Genomic DNA, 23,627 nt, shown 5'->3' on the forward strand with positions numbered 1-23,627 from the left:
CCTCAGCTACTTTCCCACTTCCACATATGACCTAAACCCAAAGCCAAACTCGTACCTACAGATTATTCCTATCCGGCGCCACCGAGTTTCACCTGTCATAGCCACTGCCAGAAACCCTAATCAGTTCGGTCTCACCGATGGGATCTCGGTCTCACCGAGATGGGCTTGCAAACTCTCTGTTACCTATTGCAATATTTTCGGTCCCACCGAGATATGCAATCGGCCCCACCGAGTTTGCTTGGCCAACTCTCTGTTTCACTTATTACCCAAATTGGTCCCACCGAGTTTGAGTAATCGGTCAAACCGAGTTTTGGATTTACCCTAACCCTAGCACATCGGTCCCACCGAGTTGATCCAGTCGGTCCCACCGAAAATCTCTAACGGTCACTAGGTTTACCTTTTCGATCCGACCGAGTTTGTTGATTCGGTCCCACTGAGATTGGAAAACTGTGTGTAACGGTTGGATTTTGTGTGGAGGCTATATATACCCCTCCACCTCCTCTTCATTCGTGGAGAGAGCTATCAGACTAAGCCTACACTTCCAGCATCCTATTTCTGAGAGAGAACTACCTACTCATGTGTTGAGACCAAGATATTCCATTCCTACCATATGAATCTTGATCTCTAGCTTTCCCCAAGTTGCTTTCCACTCAAACCTTCTTTCCACCAGATCCAAATCCTATGAGAGAGAGTTGAGTGTTGGGGAGACTATCATTTGAAGCACAAGAGCAAGGAGTTCATTACCTACACACCATTTATTACTTCTTGGAGAGTGGTGTCTCCTAGATTGGCTAGGTGTTACTTGGGAGCCTCCGACAAGATTGTGGAGTTGAACCAAGGAGTTTGTAAGGGCAAGGAGATCGCCTACTTCGTGAAGATCTACCGCTAGTGAGGCAAGTCCTTCGTGGGCGATGGCCATGGTGGGATAGACAAGGTTGCTTCTTCGTGGACCCTTCGTGGGTGGTTGCTTATTCGTGGACCCTTCGTGGGTGGAGCCCTCCGTGGACTCGCGCAACCATTACCCTTCGTGTGTGGAGCCCTCCGTGGACTCGCGCAACCGTTACCCTTTGTGGGTTGAAGTCTCCATCAACGTGGATGTAGGATAGCACCACCTATCCAAACCACGGGAAAAACATCCGTGTCTCCAATTGCGTTTGAATCCTCCAAACCCTTCCCTTTACATTCTTGCAAGTTGCATGCTTTATTTTCCGCTGCCTATACACTCTTTGCATGCTTGCTTGATATGTATTGTGAATGTTGAAATTATGCCTAAACTCCACTTAAACCGAAAAAGCTTAAAAATTGCAACTTTAGCATTAAGTGTCTAATCACCCCCCCTCTAGACACATCTACTTCAAGATCGTACAACTAGCCATCTCTCAGATTGGATAAACAGCTAAACAGAAGGTAATATTTTAAATTCAAACAAGCGTTGCATAGCGCATATGAAACAAGTTTTCATCATACAGGATCACACAAGCAAGTTTACTCAAATATTACATCCTTTGAACATTCGTCTGCTACAAGACGGGCACCCTTCAGGACACCCTCATAATAAATTTCGGGGGTGCGATGCTCCTTGCCCTGCGGCGGTCCTTCCTTGATCAACTTCACGGCGTCTAGCTTGGCCCACTTCACCTTCACACGGGCGACAGCCCGGCGTGCACCTTCGATGCAGATGGACCGCTTGACGACTTCTAGCCGTGGGCAGGCATCTACAAGCCGCCTCACCAGGCCGAAGTAGCTATTCGGAAGGGCGTCGCCAGGCCACAGCCGGACTATAAAGCCCTTCATGGCCTGTTCGGCCACATTGTGTAGCTCGACCAGCTGCTTCAGCTGGTCGCTCATAGGCACCGGGTGTTCGGTCCCAGTATACTGAGACCAGAACAGCTTCTCCGTTGAGCTTCCCTCCTCGGCCTGGTAAAACTGTGCGGCATCCGACACGCTGCGGGGCAAATCTGCAAATGCTCCTGGAGAGCTCCGGATTCGGGTAAGTAATAGGTAATTTACTTTCACATGCTTGCTTTGCATATAGAATGCCTTACCCGCCGCTATTTTCTTCATCACGTCAATCTCCTGAAGGGACTTTTGGGCTTCGGCCTTGGCACTCTTTGCGCTCTCGAGGACCGCGACAAGCTCAGACTCTCGCGTCTTCGAGTCAAGCTCCAACGCCTCGTGCTTCGTCACGAGAGCCTGGAGCTCTTGCTGCACCTCGCCCACCCGAGCCTCTTGCCTTTCCCGCTCGGTGCGCTCCTTGGCCGTTTTATCTTCGGCCTTGGACAACGCTTGCTTTAGGGTCGCCACTTCGGTTGTGGCCCCTGGCAAATATACGATGATCCTGTCATTTTGCAATCGCATCTTCTTTTATATATACATATCTATAGACAGGGTATTACTTACCCTTGTTCTCCTCGAGCTGCCTCTTGGCAAGGCCGAGCTCTTTCTTGGACCCCTCGAGGTCCTGCTTCAGTGTGGCGACCTCCGCAGTCAGTGCAGCTGAGGCCAGCAGCAAAGCCTGCATACGCATATTGACGTACTTATATTAGACTCCTGCGATATTATTTGATCCTCTGTTCGGCTTTTCTTTATGAACACCGAACAGAGCATCAGGGGCTACTGTCTATGCGGTAATATTTTTCCTATATTTTAAACACTTATCTCAAAGCCTGTTAGAAGGCTGGCACAGGCTTCAGTTAGTCCGCTCTTGGCGGACTGAACCTTCTGGACCATCGCACTCATAATAGTACGGTGCTCCTCGTCGATGGAAGCGCTGCGAAGCGTTTCCAACAGATTGTCCGGCGCCTCTGGATGGACAAAGGTCACTGGCACATGCGTCTTGCCCCTCTTGGAAGGAGGCCGCCTGCCCGAGTCCGGAACCACTGGAGGGTCCGTCGCGGTGTTCGGCTGAGGGCCGAACTCGGAGCCCTCAGGGGCCTTGTCCCCCCTGCTCCCGGAGTCCGGAAGGTCGCCTTGAGGCGCCTCCGGGACTGTCTCCTCTCGACCCGATGCCTCTTGAGACAGCACCTCGGCGTCGTCCGCAGGGCAAGGGGAGGTGGCGGTCGGAAGTGGATCGCTATCCATATCCGACGAGCCCAGGGAGCCGTCCGACGATACATCGAAACTGGCTCGTGGCGGCCTGCATAATCATGTTCGTCGTTAGGGAAAGCAGTGCGACAAAGGAATGCTATGAGTTACTCTGGTGTCCGAATACTTACGACCTCCCCAGGGGCTTGACCCTGGGCAACCACTCGTCTTCGCCTTCGACGGCGGCGGTGGAACTGTCTGGAAGGAGAGTCCTTCCCTTCCTGGACCCTTCGCCCCCCCCCCCCAGTTGGGGTGGCCTTCCTTTTCTTGTCTCCCCCTCGAGGGGGAGCATCTTCTTCTTCCTCCTCGTCTTCGGGGGAGGAGTGTGTCGTAGAGTCATCAGACGGTGAGTCCGATGACGCCTGGCGTCAGGAACTCTTTCGGGTTCCCTTGGCCTTCTTGGTCTTCTCCGGTACCGTATAAGGAGCCGGAGTCAGCATCCTTGCCAGGAGAGCGTCTGCCAGGCCTTCGGGCAAAGGAGCCGGACAGTCGATCTGTCCGGCCGTCTCCTGCCAGTCCTGTCAAAGGTACGGGAGCTTAGATCCCGCATAGAGTCAAACTATGGAAAACAAGTATCTTGTGAGGGGTAAAACAGCTTACCGCGCTGGCTTGGCGCTTCGCGGAGAATCCGCGGTCCTCGGTAGTGGGAGGGGGAACCTCAGCGCTCTTGAATAGCACCTTCCAGGCATCTTCGTGAGTTGTGTCGAAGAGCCTGTCAGAGTTTGGTGCTGGGCCAGGTCGAACTCCCACAAGTTGAAAGCCCATTGTTGGCACGGGAGGATTCGGCGGATGAGCATGACCTGGACCACGTTGACAAGTTTGAGCTTCTTGCTCACCATGTTTTGAATACATGTTTGGAGTCCGGTCAGCTCTCCCGAACTACCCCAGGACAGGCCCTTCTCTTGCCAGGAGGTGAGCCGCGTGGGGAGCCAGATCGGAACTCGGGGGCCGCTGTCCATTTAGGGTCACGCGGCTCGGTGATGTAGAACCACCCTGATTGCCACCCCTTTATGGTCTCCACGAAGGAGCCCTCGAGCCATGTGACGTTGGGCATCTTGCCCACCATGGCGCCTCTGCACTCCGCCTGACGGCCGCTCACTACCTTCGGCTTAACGTTGAAGGTCTTCAGCCACAAGCCGAAGTGGGGCTTGGTGCGGAGGAAGGCCTCACAAACGACGATAAACGCCGAGATGTTGAGGATGAAGTTCGGGGCCAGATCGTGGAAATCCAGGCCGTAGTAGAACATGAGCCCCCGGACGAACGGGTGGAGAGGAAATCCCAGTCCGCGGAGGAAGTGGGTAAGGAACACTACCCTCTCATGGGGCCTGGGGGTGGGGATGAGCTACCCCTCATCTGGGAGCCGGTGCGCGATGTCGTCGGGCAGGTATCCGACTCTCCTCAGCTTCTTGATGTGTCCCTCCGTGACGGAGGAGACCATCCACCTGCCTCCCGCTCCAGACATGGTTGGAGAAGGTCGAGGTGGGAAATGCGGACTTGGGCGCTGGAGCTCGAGTGTGCGAAAATGGATGAGCAAAGGAGGAAGAAGGCGTGGATGAAAAGGTGAATCCTTATCCCTTTATATGGACGGACGAAACTATGCGCCCCCATTAGCCTGGTAAAACTCGCTTGTCCCCCAAGCGCCGTAATCGATGGCGCGGTTGGGTTACCCACGCCCGTATTGATGAGAATCCCGTAATAAGGGGAGCACGATCTCTGCTTTGACAAGACGTGTCAAAAAACCGCCTCACGTTATGTGCGGGGTTAGTTAAAGGAAATGGTTCGAATAATCACCGGGCCATGGCCTAACGTCATATTGCCATGGCAAGTCAGCAGATTAGATTTCTGAAAATATTATTCTCTCTACGGTGGAATGTGGAACTTATTTTGCAGGGTCAGACACTATTCTTGTATTCAAATTCTTCTGTGGTGTATTCGGAGGAGGAACCCGCCTTGCAATGCCGAAGACAATACTGCGAGCCGGACTCATCGTCATTGAAGTCTGGTTCAGGGGCTACCGAGGGAGTCCTGGATTAGGGGGTCTCTGGACAGCCGGACTATATCCTTTGGCCGGACTGTTAGACTATGAAGATACAAGATTGAAGACTTCGTCTCGTATCCAGATGGGACTTTACTTGGCGTGGAAGGCAAGCTAGGCAATACGGATATGTATATCTCCTCCTTTGTAACCGACCTTGTGTAACCCTAGCCCTCTCCGGTGTCTATATAAACCGGAGGGTTTTAGTCTGTAGGACACAACAATAACATACAATCATACCATAGGCTAGCTTCTAGGGTTTAGCCTCTCTGATCTTGTGGTAGATCTACTCTTGTACTACCCATATCATCAATATTAATCAAGCAGGACGTAGGGTTTTACCTCCATTAAGAGGGCCCGAACCTGGGTAAAACTTCGTGTCCCCTGCCTCCTGTTACCATCCGCCTAGACGCACAGTTCGGGACCCCCTACCCGAGATCCGCCGGTTTTGACACCGACAGAACTCCTTAGGATAGCCAGCGTCTTGTGGCAGTGGCTTCATCATGCTCAGCATTTGGCTCATGTTTGGCTCTGGCTTCTGGAAGATGCTTTCCAACGCATTCTGGTGTAGCTGACAACCTGGTTCATAATGTTCGCCAGGAGTGGGCAGGGCAGTGAGCTCAATGATGTCTTAGGCTTTAGCTTCATGGGGTACATCGCCTATCATTCACTCAAGGATCCAAGTCTTCGGATCCCTGTTGTAGCCGCGAATGTGAAGGGTAGCGTGAAATTGTAGCAGAAGCTCTTCATTCCAATGTTCTTTGTCACAAACTATAGAAGGCCAGCATCTCTGAAGCAGTCAAGGGCTTCTTCTAGGCAGGGCAGGCCAGCCATGTCTTCGTTGTCTAGACGCATATGAGAGAAAATGCACCCCTGATTGTATAAGATGCATGAATAGTAGCTGCGCTGCTGATAACTCCAGAATCGATCAGATGAGATTCTTGGCCTTGTGTAGGGGTTCTTGGCACTGTCAAAGAATGTGTTGTGTGCCTTGAAGCCATTCAGATTAAACGATCCTGATGAAGTTGCAGTACCTGAAAACCTTGGCAGCCTAGGCTTTGGCTTCTGGACCTGAGGCCTGTGCTCCATATGATAGTCAAATTATGGACTGGCAGCAGGTGGAGGAATCAGAATGGGCCAGCGGACGGTGGTAAGTTGGCCTTGATAGAATTCTTGCTCAAGAGTGTGTGGCCGTGGAGGCGGTACAGGAGCAGTGGCATTGGCTTCGGGCTGCAGATTGGCTTCAGGTGCAATCACTTCTGGCACCACATTAACTTCAGGCGCCACAGTAGCTTCAGGCGCCACACTAGCCTCGGCCATGACAACGTCATTGGCTTCAGTGTTGGTGTTAGTGGCCGCCTCAGAGTTTTCAACCTCCAATCGAGTAGCTGGAGGGTCGGACACGTTCTCCTCGAGAACAACTTCAAGGTTGGTTGGGGGTGTAGCAACACGTTCTTCTCCATGGCTTGGTTCTTTTTGTTCATCGGCTGATGCAGCCGGAATATCTTCAGCCGCTTTGGCTTCAGACTCGGGGATGTTCGCATTAGGAGAGGCTTCAGGAAAGACTTGTCGTGAAACGGATTGGCGCTCTTCTCCTTCTGGAACACTTGACAAAGTGACATGTGGCCTTGGTCCTTTGCGAAGCCTACGGAGTGCGGGCGACGCCTTTGGAGAGGGAGTTGGCTGAGCCACAAAGTCATTGTCTTCAAGCACCGAAGTGGTGACTTGAGGTGGGGGAGTACTTGGTGATTCTTCTTAACGGGGGAGTCTTGTGGGTGATCAGCCCATGAGTCATCCTGAGCAATTGGCGTCAATGGACGACCAATGCTGATGGGTTCGTTGTTCGTGAGAATAGGCGATGATACCACATTGTGTTCGATCTGAGGAAGGACTTCATCAACTTCAACATTGTCTTGATGACCAATGTCTTCAGCTATGGTGGGGTCAACAGCTGGAATGTCTTCAACTTCTGGAGCCTCTGTGGAAGCAGGCTCATGAACTATCAACTGGCGCTCACGGTGTTCAGACGCAGGACAAGCAACTGAGATTGGCTCGACGATGAGGGGCTCTGTGGGAGCAGCCCGATCTTTCTTCTTGGTTTTTCTCTTCTTGGTCGGTGGAGCATCATCAGTGGTGGCCTTGGTCTTGCGCTTTCGGGCTTCGGCTTCAGCTGCCCTTATTTTCTTGAGCTCCGAAGCCACTGTGGGGACTTTAGGCTTCGAGCCTGTCATACTGGCCGGGAAGACAATGTGAGATTCTTCCTGCCTTGATGCTTCTGGTTGGGCCACAGTAGGCTTGTTCTTCTTCTTGGCAGCCATTCTGGGGTCGATGCCTAGTCGCCCCAACGCCTTGCGCTTTTCAGCTTCATTGTAGCCTTGAACACATTTGGTAGCCAGGTGTTTCATGCGCTCTTGAGAACCTTTAGCTTCTTCACGTTTCTTGTGGAACGCCTCCTTGAGCTCATGCAGCATGACCTTGAAGTTTTGGACGTCTTTCACATTGAGCTTGGCCATGTGCTTCTTGAACTGAGCCTTTTCATAATCAATCTTGTGCTTCAGCTCAACAATTTTCTGTGCAAAAGACAGCTCAGGAGCAATGGCTCCATGGAAGGAGACGTTGAGGCCAATTGGAAGCTGAAGATCATCAAAACTGAGGTCTGGGTTGTCAAACCACTCATCAATGAACTTGTACAGGATATCCACATCAAAGAGGGGAAGATCACTGAAGATTTCCGCCTCTTACTTGCTCTTTATAAGCAGCTCAAGAGTATCATCGCCAAGATCGTCGTCGCTAGACAGATCAATGGCTTCGTTCTCGTTCCTCAAAACGGCAGCATGGGTCAATGCTTGACCAGTTGGTTGCATGGGCTTCTTCATCTTGTCAAACTTGGAGATGCGAGAGAGATCTTCAGACTACACACTGGCTTCAGGCGGTGCAGTGGCCAGAGGCTTCGCCCGCGAGACCTTTGGTGCGGAGGAGGGCTTTGAAGCCTTTGGTTTCTTTTGCTTCACAGGCTTCAGTGGTGCAGGCGCTTCGTCAGAATCAGCGTCATCTACAGAGTGATCCACGACTGCCCCTTGAACCTGAATGTGAGTGATGAGACCTTCAAGGTTGTAGAAGGGCCCAACAATATTGGGCTCAGCATCGCGTGTGCCGTCAGCACGAGGAGTAGAGGGACCGGGGTTGAAGTCTAACCCTAGTGACTTCTTGTTCTCTTTGGCAGAAGTTTTGGCAAACTGGAAGTTACGCTTAAAGAGATTGTCTTCATGACACCATAACAGAGAGGGTGGGTCAGCATTAGCAGGCTGAGGTCCACGGATCATGCGGGGTAGAAGCCTTGAGCAATAGCTTCAGACTTCGACTTGGGCTGAAGACCTTTGTATATAGTATCTCCCCAGGGGCCCTTGATGGCATTCTTTTCAGCATATTCGTCAGTGACAAATCTGTACCTGAACCATTCCTCTACCCAATGTCTTTGAATCCATTGGATTCGGTTCTTGCGTTCTCCATAGGTATCTTCTGGATCTGACTTGTATAGATCATAGAGATCCGGTGGCAGGTCCTTGGCAGTGTTTTCACGGCGCTGTCTGCCGCCCTTCCTGACTGATTTTTCTGTTGCCATGAAGTTCAGACTGAAAGGCTTCAGAACGTGCAAAGGTTTCCTTCTGCTAGTCAGATAAGAATTAGTTTCGGGAGAATTGATGTGATGCTATAAGAACTCTGCAAATGAATGCAGACTATGAGAACCAAGGGATTCTCCCACGGACATGTACCTGTGACAGCATTAGAGATGCGAGGGAAGGGGAAGAGGTCATATGCATTCCAAGAAGATTTTGAAGATAAATCAGTTTAGAAGACATTGACCTCATAGTGCGAAGACATTCACTCATATGTAGAGAGTTGGTTCCAGATTTGTACGAATCCACGAATAAGTACAAGTGAGGAATCTAACTATTTTGTGAAGCATAAGTGAACATACTAGGCATGTTATGAGATGCAGAAAAGGATAGATTCAATTTGTTGGGACAGAAACCACTTTTGGTTGAAAAAGATGAATCTATCAGATAAAAAGGACTGTAAAAAGAGTTTTTATTTACCACTCGAGGGACTGCTGGACGGAGTAGGAGATGAGGCTGAGCAGTTCGATCTTCCGTGCCCTAACTTGGCGACGGAGGACACCTACGGTGACGGCGGAGAAGACGATGTCCGCGGCCGGCGTGAGGACGACGTCGGTGAGGTCGCTACAGTTATATAAGCGCTTCGTCGCCGGCATCGTCGAGAGCTAGCGGTGGCGCTAGGGTTTGTGCGAGAAGGAGAAGTGGAAGAAGAGATAATGACTGGAGTGCGGCGTGTATTTATAAGGACAAGGACAACGCATCGTTATTACGCAGGTGCCCCTGGCGGTTCACATCTGAAGGACGCGTGGCGAACATGCAACACATTGGAGGTTGTTCCACGTTCCCACGCACGCCTGGATTGTCGAGTGGTCGTTCCCGCTTCTCCGGGTTTCAGGCAAAAAGGATTGAGCATTTAAAATAGATTTAATGTTTGTCTCTATATCTTCTGCTGACAAGGACGCAGAGAAGACATTCGACAGTTTCAATAGAATGCATATGATTTGGATAGATAGATTTGAGATGGGAGCATAGAAAGGTTAGGGTCTGATCACATTCACTTAGTTCAAAAGATTCAAAATAAGAAGACATAGCTATAAGTGAATGTTGTAGAGGATAGAACGCTAGTATATGAATATATCCGAATAAGACTAACTCAATAGTGAAGATAAACATGAGGTCATGTAGAAATTTGAAGACAAACCAAATGTGAAGACATAGCAAATGTAACGCCAACGAAAAACACTCCAAACAAAAGTTTGGTGATGGCGTTACCCACTGTATAGGAAGTATTAGACCCAGACACGGCACACGGTTATCGTGGCGCTCCGAAGTCAAATTCCGCGTTAATGTATTCACACTCAGAGTGTAAGTCTTCATTAATTGAAGATATACGTTACTTCGTGTGTTGCACATCTAAGTCATCAATCATGCATAAGTGTTAGGATGTGTGCATGATCACATGACATTTGAGGATTTCAAGATATTTAGCTCACACCGCAACTTGCAAAACCTTTTCTCATCCAAGGGCTTTGTGAAGATATCTGCCAGTTGCTCTTCAGGGTTGACGTGAATTATATTAATATCTTCCTTCATGACATGATCTCTGAGAAAGTGATGACGGATCTGAATGTGCTTTGTCTTCGAGTGTTGAACTGGGTTGTTGGTAATCTTGATGGCGCTTTCATTGTCGCAGTAGAGTGGCACTTGCTTCAGATGAATGCCATAGTCTTTGAGTGTTTGCTTCATCCATAGAAGCTGAGCGCAACAAGATCCAGCAACAATGTATTCAGATTCAGCGGAGAGAGATATACAGTTCTGCTTCTTTGAAGACCAACACACAAGTGATCGTCCCAGAAAGTGACATGTGCCTGACGTAGACTTGCGATCCACCTTGTCACCAGCATAATCAGCATCCAAAAATCCAACTATATCAAACTCTGAGCCCTTGGGTACCATAATCCTAGTGTTGGGTGTAAGACAAATATCGAAGAATTCGCTTCACAACTAAGTGATGTGATTCCTTTGGTGCCGCTTGGAATCGGGCACACATGCAAACACTAAGCATGATATCTGGCCTAGATGCACATAAATAAAGCAAAGAACCAATCATGGAGCGGTATACCTTTTGATCAAACTCTTTATCATTGGCGTCAGGACCCAGATGACTTTTGGTTGGCATTGGCGTCGTATAACCTTTGCAGTCTTGCATTCCAAATTTCTTCAGGCAATCTTTGAGGTATTTCTCTTGAGAAATGAAGATGCCGTTGCGTTGTTGCCGTATTTGAAGACCAAGGAAGAACTTCAGCTCACCCATCATGGACATCTGATATTGCTCTTGCATCATGTGTCCAAACTCATCACTCTATTTCTGATTAGTGCAGCCGAAGATAATGTCATCCACATATATTTGGCACACAAACAGTTCACCATCATATGTCTTTGTGAAGAGTGTGGGATCCAGGGAACCAGGTTTGAAGTCTTTGCTCTTCAGGAAGTCTTTGAGTGTGTCATACCAAGCACGAGGCGCTTGTTTGAGGCCATACAGTGCCTTGTTGAGCTTGTAAACCATGTCAGGATGCTTTGGATCTTCAAAACCAGGCGGTTGTGCAACATACACTTCTTCTTCAATCTTGCCATTGAGAAAGGCACTCTTCACATCCATTTGATACAGAAGGATGTTATGATGATTTGCATAGGCTAGCAATATGCGAATAGCTCCAAGCCTTGCCACAGGAGCAAATGTTTCATCGAAGTCAATTCCTTCAAGTTAAGTGTATCCTTGAGCAACGAGACGAGCCTTGTTTTTGACAACTTGACCATGCTCATCTTGCTTGTTGCGATATATCCATTTAGTGCCTATGATATTGTGTTTACGAGGATCAGGACGCTTGACCAGATCCCATATATTATTCAGCTCGAACTGTTGAAACTCTTCTTGCATAGCTTGAATCCATTCAGGTTCCATGAAGGCTTCATCAACTTTTTTGGGTTCAGATATTGAGACGAATGCAAAGTGCCCACAGAAATTTTCCAGCTGTGCTGCCCTTGAATGAGTGAGTGGACCGGGTGCATTGATGCTATCAATTATCTTCTCAATCTGTACTTCATTTGCAACACGAGGATGAACTGGACGAAGATTTTGCTCTTGCTGATCATTGTCATCGTTTGAAAGATTGTCTTCAGGCTGAGCATTGTCCTCGCGTTGATTAGGTGCAGAAATGATAAGTTCCTCTTTAGGCTGTACTTCAGATGGTATGATTTCTCTAGTTCCCATAAGCTTGATGGATTCACTGGGTGGAATTTCATCTAGCACATTTGGCAGGTGCTCTCTTTGCGAGCCATTAGTCTCATCGAACCGCACACCCACAGTTTCAACCACTTTATAGTGAAAGAGGTTGAAGACTCTGTAGGAGTGCGGATTCTTTCCGTAACCAAGCATAAAACCTTCATGTGCTTTCGGTGCAAATTTTGAAGTGTGATGTGGATCCTTGATCCAGCACCTAGCACCAAATACTCTGAAGTAACTGACATTTGGCTTCTTACCAATGAGGAGTTCATAGGATGTTTTCTTCAGAAGCTTGTGAAGATAAACACAGTTGATGACATGGCATGCAGTATCAATAGCTTCAGGCCAGAACTTTATTGGTGTCTTGTATTCATCGAGCATCGTCCGAGCCATCTCAATGAATGTTCTGTTCTTGCGTTCCACGATGCCATTCTGCTGCGGCGTGTACGGAGCTGAGAACTCATGAGTGATGCCCAATGTATCAAGATAAGTGTCGAGGCCAGTGTTCTTGAATTCAGTGACATTGTCACTTCTGATGTGCTTGATCTTGACGCCATAGTTGTTCATGGCTCAATTGGCGAAGCGTCTGAAGACATCCTGCACTTCAGTCTTGTAGAGGATTATATGTACCCATGTATATCTTGAATAATCATCAACAATGACGAAGCCATAGAGACAAGCAGTAGTAGTAAGGGTAGAGTAGTGAGTAGGGCCGAAGAGGTCCATGTGTAGCAGTTCGAAGGGTTGATTCGTTGTCATGATTGTCTTCGAGGGATGCTTGGCCCTCGTCATCTTTCCAGCTTCGCAGGCACCGCATAAGTGACCCTTCTTGAACTTGACGCCCTCGATGCCTATGACGTGCTTCTTCTTTGCAAGAGTATGCAAGTTCCTCATGTCAGCATGCCCTAGCCTTCGATGCCAGAGCCTGCACTCTGAAGCTTTTGCTAGAAGACATACGACAAGTTGTGGTCCTGCTGAGAAATCTACCATGTACAAGTCATCTTTCCGATACCCTTCAAAGACTAGAGACTTGTCAGATTCCATTAGAACAAGGCAACGATATTTTCCAAATATCACAATCATATTCAAATCGCAAAGCATTGAGACAGACATTAAGTTGAAACCAAGGGATTTAACAAGCATGACTTTATCCATGTGTTGATCCTTTGAGATTGCAACTCTACCTAGACCCAATACCTTGCTTTTACCAGTATCAGCAAATGTGATGTGACTTTTGTCAGATGGACGTAAGGTTGAGTCTATGAAAAGACTTCATTCGCCAGTCATGTGATTAGTACATCCACTATCAATAATCCATTCTAAAGCAGCTTGTGCCATACCCTACAGTGCAGTTAGGGGGATAGGCTTCACGAAGAGCATTGTGAAGCATAAACATTTGACGAGCAAGAGGATTATGAAAGGTTAGATCGAGGTTAGAACTGATAGGACAAATAGCAAGCAACTCAGAAACAAAATACATAATAAGACCATTTGGGCATTTGATCTTGCGCCCTACAAGATGTTTTAGGTCCCCAGCAATAGCTTCAGACGCATTTGATTTTCGGCTGGAGGCCTTTCCCTATAAAAAAGAGTTAAGCTTTCTTAGTCACCCACATCTTCAAGGGTGGCTTCGAAGCAATGAGTCTAAGTGCAGCATCTGAGAACTTTGGCTTTGAAGCCCTGGCAAATAGTTTTGCAAGAGGTGAATAATACTCATAAGAATAAACAGAGTAGTTCTTGGTCTTATGAACATGGCGGTTCGATGAAACACGCTCATATTCATAGGCCTGGGTATGATTTCCCTGCAAAACATTTGTGTTAGTGCGACTCAGGTGAGTCCTCTGTCTGTATGAAGCCTTTGGACGATATGAAGCCTGTGGTCTGGGGTTTGTCTTCTTCCCTTGTGGTGTCATGACGACATTCACAGGAAGATTCTCCAGACACCTTTTGGGCATCCAGACTTTCTTCATAGGTGGCCCATTCCTGCAGTTAGTACCAATATACCTGGCAAACACTTCACCATTCTGATTCTTAAATAGTTAATAATTTGCATCAAAGGATTCATCAATGACAATAGGATTAGCACAAGGGAAGCCAGATAGGGTGGATGGATCCACTGAAGGTTGCTTTGCAGCAACTCATGTGGTTTTGGGGTACTCCTCAGGCTTCCAGTAAGAGCCATCATCATTCATTTTCCTTTCGAACCCAACACCCTCTTTCCTAGGGTTTCGGTTCAGAATCTGCCTTTTGAGGACATCACATAGTGTCTGATGCCCTTTGAGACTTTTGTACATCCCTGTTTCAAGCAATGTCTTCAACCTAGCATTTTCATCAACAATAGCAGTGGCATCCTCAGCAGAGGGGTTAGTTATCACATCAACAGTTGAGGATATTGCAACAGTAGCAGCAGTAGAACATTCAGCAACAGAAGTAGCGTTATCACGCTCAAGGCATTTAAGACATGGTGGTTCAAATCCTTCCTGAGCGGGACTGATCTGTTCAGCGCGAAGTGACTCGTTTTCCTTTTGAAGATCTTCATGAACCGCTCTCAATTTCTCAAATTCTTGCTTCCTTTGATGATAATCATAGGAAAGCTTTTCATGAGTTGTTGAGAGCGTTTCATGACGACTTTCAAGTTTCTCATACTTAACATGAAGATTTTTTATGTCTTCAATTAAGGACTGAGATCGAGTCATTTCAGCATCCAACAGGCCATCGCTTTTGTCTAACAGTTTTTGAATATATTCCATAGCTTTCTATTGTTCAGTTGCAATTTTAGCAAGTGTTTTGTAGCTGGGTTTGGAACCACAATCAGAGTCATCTTCACTGGATGTTTGATAGTGAGCATTGCGTGAGTTTACCTTGGCACCGCGTGCCATGAAGCAATAGGTGGGAGCGGAGTTGTCCTTGTCATTAGCATTGGCGTCGGTGACGAAGTCATTGTCTTCAGTGTTGAAAATGGACTTGGCAACGTAGGCTGTAGCCAGACTTGCAACGCCAGAGTCAGACTCCTCCTCATACTCCACCTCCGCCTCCTCAGAAGCAGACTCCTCCTCTGAATCCATTTCCTTGCCAACAAACGCACGAGCCTTGCTAGATGAGCTCTTCTTGTGTGATGAAGAATTGGAAGAAGACTTTGAGTATTTCTTATTCTTCTTGTCGTCAGAATCATATTCCTTGCTCTTCTTCTTCTTGTTCTCATTGTCTCACTACGGACACTCAGAGATGTAGTGACCAGATTTCTTGCATTTGTGGCATGTTCTCTTCTTGTAGTCATGAGTAGAAACTTCATCATTCCTTAAGCTGGATCGTGAAGACTTTCTGAAGCCTTTCTTCTTGGTGAATTTCTGGAACTTCTTCACAAGCATAGCAAGCTCCTTTCCAATGTCTTCGGGATCCTCAGAACTGCAGTCAGATTCTTCTTCAGATGAGGAAACAGCTTTTGCCTTCAAGGCGTGAGTTCGGCCATTGTTGGGATCATAGATATCTCTTTTCTCAGAAAGCTGGAATTCATGTGTGTTGAGCCTTTCAAGTATGTCAGACGGATCGAGTGTCTTGAAGTCAGGGCGTTCTTGAATCATCAGGGCTAGGGTGTCAAACGAGCTGTCAAGTGACCTCAGGAGTGTCTTGATGATTTCATGCTTGGTGATCTCAGTAGCGCCGAGAGCTTGAAGCTCATTTGTGATGTCAGTGAGGCGATCAAACGTGAGCTGAACATTCTCATTGTCGTTTCTCTTGAAGCGGTTGCGAAGGACATTGATCCTTTGATCTTTCTGGGTTGAGACGCCTTCGTTGACCTTGGAGAGCCAGTCCCAGACTAGCTTCGATGTTTCCAGAGCACTCACACGACCATACCGCCCTTTGGTCAGATGACCACAGATGATGTTCTTGGTAGTGGAATCCAGTTGAACGAACTTATTGACATCAGCACCGGTGACACCTTCACCAGCCTTGAGAACGCTATTCTTGACGACATACCAGAGGTCGACATCAATGGCTTCAAGATGCACGCGCATCTTATTCTTCCAGTAGGGATATTCAGTTCCATCGAAGACGGGGCACGCGGCAGAGACTTTGATTATCCCTGCAGTCGACATAACTAAAACTCTAGGCGGTTAAACCGAATCACACAGAACAAGGGAGTACCTTGCTCTGATACCAATTGAAAGTGCTAGTTATCAACTAGAGGAGGGTGAATAGGCGATTTTTATGAAAGTCTTCAAAACATGAGAGTTTCGAAGACAAACGATAGAAATGAACCTATAACCATGTAGCGAAAGGTAGATTACACTAGACAAGCCATAGTCATGTATTCAATGAAGTGAAAGCACGAAGACTAATAGCAGCTAGGCAGTACGGATCAGGATGGAAGATAGTATGAAACCAATCAGAACAAACAATCACACAGTGAAGATAAATGGACAATGCAAACAGGCAATGGCTTCACGAGGACCAACTGTATAATAAAGAGATGGGAAGGATATAACCAGTTGCTTATTGAAGACAATGAGTTGTTGGACCAGTTCCAGTTGCTGTGACAACTGTACGTCTGGTTAGGAAGGCTGAGATTTAACTCAGAGGACCGTGTCTTCACCTTATTCCCCTTGAGCTAAGGACACCCAGTCCTCACTCAATCACTCTGGTAAGTCTTCAAGGTAGACTTCTAAACCTTCACAGATTTTGTTCACCGGCGATCCACAATGACTTTTGGATGCTCAGAACGCGACGCCTAACCGGCTGGAGGATTCACAGTCCTCAAGTGTAACAAGTCTTCAGATCACACAGACAGAAAGACTTCAGTGATGCCTAACACTCTTTGGCTCTGGGTGTTTAGGGCTTTGTCCTCGCAAGGATTTCTCTCTCAAAGGCTTCGAGGTGGGTTGCTCTCAAACGACAAAAGCCGTGCACTAACTCTGAGCAGTCACCAATTTATGGTGTAGGGGTGGGCTATTTATAGCCACTAGGCAACCCGACCTGATTTGTCCGAAATGACCCTGGGTCATTAAGGAACTGACACGTCTTTCAACGATCAGATTTCAAACACACGCGGCAACTTTACTTGGGCTACAAGTAAAGCTGACTTATCCAGCTCTAGATAAGTTTTGCTCTCATTGTCTTCGCTCGAAGACATAGGATTTTGGTTAAGCATCACTTCAGTCACTCTGACTTTGTTCATTGGGACCCCACTTAACAATACGATGGTTCCTATGACTTAACAAAGAAGAAAAGGAAACAACGAAACAACTAAGTCTTCGCGCTCCATAGTCTTCACGCGATGTCTTCTCTTGTCATAGTCTTCAATGTGAATATCTTCACATACCACCTTTGTCTTCAATGTCTTCATACATTTTTAGGGGTCATCTCCGATAGGTAAACCAAATCAATGAGGGACTACTACCTGTGTTATCCTGCAATTCTCACAAACACATTAGTCCCTCAACCAGGTTTGTCGTCAATACTCCAAAACCAATTAGGGATGGCACTAGATGCACTTACACCTCGTCCCGCCATCACCAAGGGTGGGCAACAATGCAAGGATTGCCCTTGAATCACCCCGAACGAGGCAGCAAAACGAGAAACTATCGGTTCCACAAGAAGCGCAGGGCAAGAATAGGGAAAGGGAGAAATCACAGCGAGAAAAATGCGATCAAATCACGGTCTCATGCGATGCTCAAACCCCTGGGAACTACCGTCGCGAGAGCGTCGCCATGCCCAGGAGAGAGAGAGAGAGAGAACGGTTCCACATCAGGGGAACAACTCCATACCCAGGAGGTCTCTTGTGTTGTGACTAGTCAACATGTCTCTTTTGGACCCCAAGTTTTTACTGCTTTCCGTCGAGATCAGTTTTGGCATCTTGGTAGAATTACAAATATGATGTTCCCTTCAATCCAGATTAATTGATGCTCTCTTAGTATAACTTTTTGAATGGGAGGTATTATGGTTTTTGGCCCACCGGCCAATGGGGGTCCGGACCTATAAGACACACTCTTCTCCTTTTTCAGTGTCGAGACAATAGTTATGTATCACTATAACTTATGTCCAACATGGCAAACATGTGACCGCATATGTTAAAATGATGGTGGGTGAAGATAAATGTGTTGCATGTGTAAGGGTATAAGTATATACAGCAAAAGTTTATACGATAACCACACGGTATGTGTGGTAAGCAACTTCATATTTGAAATTTAGCTATGATGCTTTAGGTCGTTAGAAGATAAAAATATATCCAAAAAAAAGAAGTCTATACGGCAAGATGTGAAGATGTGGTTGTAAACCATTAAAACCGACCAAGAAACTCGCATGTGACATATTTTGCTGAATATAAACAGGCTCAACAGATCCAATCTGTGTTCTGCCTGGCTCAAGTAGCCTTCTGCTAATTTTAACTGAAAAAAGTTTCTTAAAAATGCTACAATTACATGTATTGTGCTTGGGTCCAACAAGGACAGAGAAAAGGTCCCTAAAAAGGTGAATTCCTAAGTAACGGCTGGTACCGTTGATCCAATTTCAGGAAATTAGGGTACCGATCTCAGCTTGTGGTTCCATGTCTCAATAATAGACCAGGGTTTCTTGGATGTTTTGTTTTTCTGTTAGTTGTATGTAAGGACAAAGATATTATTGCATATCAATATATGTTACAGAATGGGCCTATGTTGAAATAACTGGCCTCAATTTAGGCGTGGGGCAACCCCCCGCCCAAGGGCCGGCTCTGATGAGATGGAAACTTGATCTAAAAAAAGATGAGATGGAAACTGAAATCACTTAGGCAGAGGTTTCTTTTTCGTCAGAACCAGCCGTCTTTCTACCTCGGAACTCATGAAAACTTGGCATACCCACCTCGTCGGAGGACGGGCCATGGCATGGCATGGCACCACGAGTTCAGATAATCAAAGCTTGGTATAAGACTTTAAATAAAAGGGCATATCTAGTTAGTAATAATTTCAGCTACACTGAAGTGCTATGTGTGATGCATTTTCTTTGTCAGTCACTTGGTTTATTCTCATATGTGGTAGTTAATCCATGTCCTGATGTTCCTAGTTTAATACCATCTGATCGGCAAATCAGCTAAAGTAGCAGGACAACTTTTCAGAGGAGGACAGCTTTGAATAGCAGCCAAGCAACCACATTTGTTCAGTATCACCATTGTGTATACAAGTATATCTGCTCATTGGCATTTCTTGTTTTTTGTGCTGTACCAATAATATAGGAAGAAATGCAGATGTTCTGTGGAATATAAGTGCATCTGGCATTCTTGTTTTTAAAACTGGAACCCTCATTTCTATTCTAATAACTGGATGAGTAAGATCCTGCTTGCAATAAGCCTAGTAACATATGCTCCCAGAGAAGCTGGGCTCTTGAGACTCCAGAATATGTGAAATTGATTTTGGTTGCCAAACGGAGACAAGAAAAGTTGTGTCGAATTGCATGCTTAATGACAGGAAATTCAGTCTTGGGCCTTTGTGGTTCATTTGAGAGAGAGAGGCAAAAAAAGAAGAAAAGAAAAAGGTTCCACAAGAGAACTAAGGAAAAAAGCTTCATGGGGTGTGCCATATGATGTATAAAGCAAATGAAAACATACTCACATTGCCTGTGTCCTTGGCAAAATACTTCGGTTCATACACTGCTGCTTCCACTGCAAATTGCTCCGACAAAATGTGCAGACTTGTATCAACCACCCTGTAAAAAAGGAAAAATATATGTGTTTTATAATATAGATAACTCGGTTACCATAAATCCAATCAGAAAGTAAAGGCCAAAGAACTGCAAGCTACGTCCATGGTTAGTCTAATAGATGAACTTGTCGTGTCATCACTAGAATGAACATAAATATCTCACAGAAGCACATATACCACCAATAATTACGCTTCGGAACAAAAAACACCAGACACCATTACTGAAACAAGTTACTGCCTTTACTACTTTTTTGAACTAGATCACCACTGCTACGATTCAAGTTCTCATCTCCCTACTACTTACAGCCAGGATGGCGATGATTGGCTACAGTTAGTTATATCTACTCAAACCTGCTACAACTAGCCATCTTGTCCTGCATTTTCTCTGCCCTCAAGTATGCAAGTTTTCAAGAATTGGTATTTCCTTAACTTTACTCGGTGAGAGCTAGCATATTATCATTAATCAATACAGTATATTCTTGTGATTTCTGCAATGGAAGAAAAGGACATCACTTATTTGCCTGAAGAGACCAAAAATATGTGTGGAACGGGAAAGCTAACAAAGGGCAAATTGGTTTAGGCAGTAGATTGGTTTGGCTGTAGATTGGTTTGGCTGGCTACTTGCATAACACAAACATTAAGTTTTACACTAAGTTCCCATTAAACCAATTCATCTTGGTCAAGTAAAAGGAAAACTCAGAGCTTTACAACAGAAAGCGTTTAAAATAGAAGCAATCAAGTAAGGGATTTTCATATTTCAGTAGGTAAAATAAAAAATAGGTCCAGGTTCCAGATTATTTACATCATAGCTTGTGTAAATTAAAATAGCGAGAAAAACCCAGCTATTAGTATTAGTATATCTTTATTGTCACATAGGTGTCTCTGCATTTCTTTCAGGCAGTGAACTGGTTTTTGGAGTGGGGTAAGGTAGGACTGCAAACCAAGCTATACCAGCAAATGCAGGTATGATATAAGGATAAAACTAAAGTCGATTGAAACACGCTGGTTTGTCGTTTATATAGATCCATCTACAATATACTGTTGCATAGGTTAAACTGAATTTATCTCAGGCAGCAAACTGATTTTTAGAGAAGGGGTGGGCAGCCGACAAGTGCTACTCCCTCCGATCCATATTACTCCCTCCGTCCGGAAATACTTGTCATCAAAATGAATAAAAGGGGATGTATCTAGACATATTTTAGTTCTAGATACATCCCTTTTTATCCATTTTGATGACAAGTATTTCCAGACGGAGGGAGTACTTGCCTTGGATTTGTTTAGATACGACGGATGTATCTAACACACAAGTAATATGGACCGGAGGGAGTAAGATATATGAGGGAAATTCCATTGAAACAATATACAAAAACGCAAGTGTTAGCCACCAAAAACGTGATTGCCTACCACAGTATTGTAGCAACCGTTTTGATTCTAAAGATTAAGTTTCAAATATTACAATACAAATACACATTAGAGTACATTGTGTCTCTGTTAGCTGCCCTTTGGTAAAACGATGTCCATGTGATTAGCATCCATATGTAACTTAGGCCCTCCTTGCTTAGGGAAAAGTAGGCAAAATAAGTACTGATGACCAAAACTGTACAGAATGCAGCACACGTCTAATACGGCTACTAACAGTTGGCACTTGCCAGTAAAACCAGGGAAGTGGTTACCTTACGCTCTTGACTATTCGTGCTAACAATAATATATCTTGCAGAACTCATCTCCGTCTAATACCAATGCTCTTCTTCTTCTGTGTGATCGAAAAACGTCTTGACATTGCAACATTGTAAAATTTTCTCATATGCTCTGAAAGCCGATGTATTGCGCCAAGGTTGCCAACAGCTGACAACTGCAGCATGATAGAATCGAACTTCTTGTACGACAGTTTCATGTCATGGTTTATTACTTCATCTAGAAGAGTGGTAGCGTCTTCTGTTCTTCCACAATCAAACAGCCCATCAATCATTATTTCATAGGTATCAACAGCACGTCGACATCCTCTCTTGTCCATTTCAGTCCGAATATCGAGTGCCCTGTGTGGCTCTCTCATACCAAAAAACATCTCCATCAGCATATTGTAAGTATGAACACTGGGCTCACAGTGTGCTTCTATCATCCTCTCGGCGAGTTTGAGCGCATCATCAGCCTTCTGAAGACTACAAAGCACCTCAAGAAAGCAATTGTAAGTGACAATGTCAGGAGGAAACCCAGCCTTCCCCATCTCCTCCAAAATGCAGTAGGCAGCATCAAGTCTATCCACCAAGCACATGCCTTCAATCAAATCTTTAAAGGTTGATACATCAGGCATGCAGCCACGTTTAATCATATCCGAAATCAGCTCAAAGCACTCATCCATCCGATCAGCTTTGGCTAGCGCAACAATCATAATAGCATATACCTTAGCTGTGGGAGAGGATATCTTCGACCCCTCGGCCCTCATGAACTCAAACAACTCTCTTGCCTCCGAGATCAAACCAGAGCTGCAGAACGAGTCAATAGCAGCAATGTACGTGAAGTTCTCCGGGGTGTGCTTCATCTCAATCATTTCCTCGAGCACCTTCATGGCCTTCTTGGGGTCCCTGGCGCGGCACCACCCAAAGAACAGGATGCTGTAGGTCTCGGCATTTCCCTGCAGCTTCTTCTTCATACGACCAAACACCGTCTCCACCTCCCTGACCATCCCGCACTTGCAGAAGGCGTCCAGGAGGATGTTGAGCGCGTCGGTCTCCGGCGGCGTGCGCATCCGCACCCGCCGCTTCTTGGCCAGCTTCCTGAGGTTGGTGAGGTGCTTCTCGGTGTAGGCGCGCAGGATGCCTAGCAGGTCCTCGACCGGCACCGACCTCGTGCCGTGGCGCTTCATGTGGTCGAGCACGTCGCAGAGGACGCCGAACTGGCGGGACTTGTACCGCGTGCCGGAGAGGATGTCGATCATGTCGTTGTACGTCCGGTGCTCGTGCTCGTAGTTGTCCTGCTGGGAGGCCCAGGCGAAGAAGCGGAAGGCCAGCTTCTCCTCGTAGCGCAGGCGGTGCATCACGTCGGCCACGAGCGGGGTGGTCAGCTCGGCGCCCAGCGCGTCGAGGGCGGCCTCCGTGCCCTCGTTGGAGCCCTCCTCTGTCTCCGTCACCGCGTCGTAGATCCTGTCGGACAGAGACGCGACGTGCTCCTCCTGGAGGTTGGTGGGGAGGAGGACGTGCCCGGAGGAGAACCGTCGCGCCGGGAGGTCCGGGAGATGGCGCCGCGGGGGCGGGGGCGGGGCCTGAGCGCGGCTTAACGGCGGGGAGGATGCGCGCGAGTAGTATGCGGCGGCGGGGGAGGAACAGGGCGCGGCGGCGAGAAGGCGGCGGAGGTGGCGGAGCCGGAGGGGGAGGTTGGGGGATATCATGTGGCTTGGGAACGCGAGGCAACGGGGGGTGGGGGATTCGGAGGCTGAAAACGGACACGGCGGCGCGGAGGGTGCTCCTTTCTATGGTGGGTTCTGAGAAGAGGGAAGGGGATTGTAGGCCTAACACTGTGGCCCAGACAGACTATCTAGGCTAAGCGGGCCGAACGTAATGGAAATGGACTCATTACACACATTTTTCCTTAAATCCTTTATTAAAATGAATTCCCCTAAAATATATTAAAATTAATAAAAAATAATAATCTCTATCTCTACCTATATATATATATATATATATATATATATATATATACACTAATAAAACAAGTATTGCTTCTGGGCGTCCGTCTAAACATTACCCTCGAAGTTGCCATATATTACCCGCTATGCCATCTAAACGGAAAACGATTCGTTTTTTGTTAAGACACCGTCGCTATAAGTGTTTTATAGGTACGATACCCATCATTTAGCACATGTGAGCTGGTGGCGTAGTGGCAACAGCCTGTTTCTCCCGCTTGAAAGACCAGGGTTTCGAACCCTGCGTTCATCG

General features: G+C 46.8%; 1 protein-coding gene across 2 annotated transcripts; it reads right to left on the bottom strand.

The window, feature by feature from the left end:
- Positions 1-17,389: 17,389 nt before the first annotated feature.
- On the bottom strand, positions 17,390-23,090 carry LOC119317937 (pentatricopeptide repeat-containing protein At1g73400, mitochondrial-like). 2 transcript variants are annotated; one of them, XR_005153844.1, is made up of 3 exons: positions 21,369-23,090; positions 19,606-19,699; positions 17,390-17,430 (listed from the first exon to the last, which is right to left on the bottom strand). XR_005153844.1 is itself a non-coding variant. In XM_037592443.1 (2 exons), the coding sequence occupies exon 1, from the start codon at positions 23,078-23,080 to the stop codon at positions 21,416-21,418; it is 1,665 nt and encodes a 554-aa protein (XP_037448340.1). In that variant the 5' UTR covers positions 23,081-23,090; the 3' UTR covers positions 17,446-19,699; positions 21,369-21,415. The 2 variants fall into 2 exon arrangements, 1 of the variants encoding a protein (XP_037448340.1); XM_037592443.1 differs by lacking the exon at positions 17,390-17,430 and having other exon boundaries at positions 17,446-19,699.
- Between the last annotated feature and the right edge of the window lie 537 nt (positions 23,091-23,627).

The sequence above is a fragment of the Triticum dicoccoides genome, chromosome 6A (genome assembly GCF_002162155.2).
Source record: "Triticum dicoccoides isolate Atlit2015 ecotype Zavitan chromosome 6A, WEW_v2.0, whole genome shotgun sequence".
NCBI lineage: Eukaryota > Viridiplantae > Streptophyta > Magnoliopsida > Poales > Poaceae > Triticum > Triticum dicoccoides.

Excerpts from the sequence above, each read along its gene's own strand:
- LOC119317937 (XM_037592443.1), bottom strand. The coding sequence starts at position 23,080 with ATGATATCCCCCAACCTCCCCCTCCGGCTCCGCCACCTCCGCCGCCTT.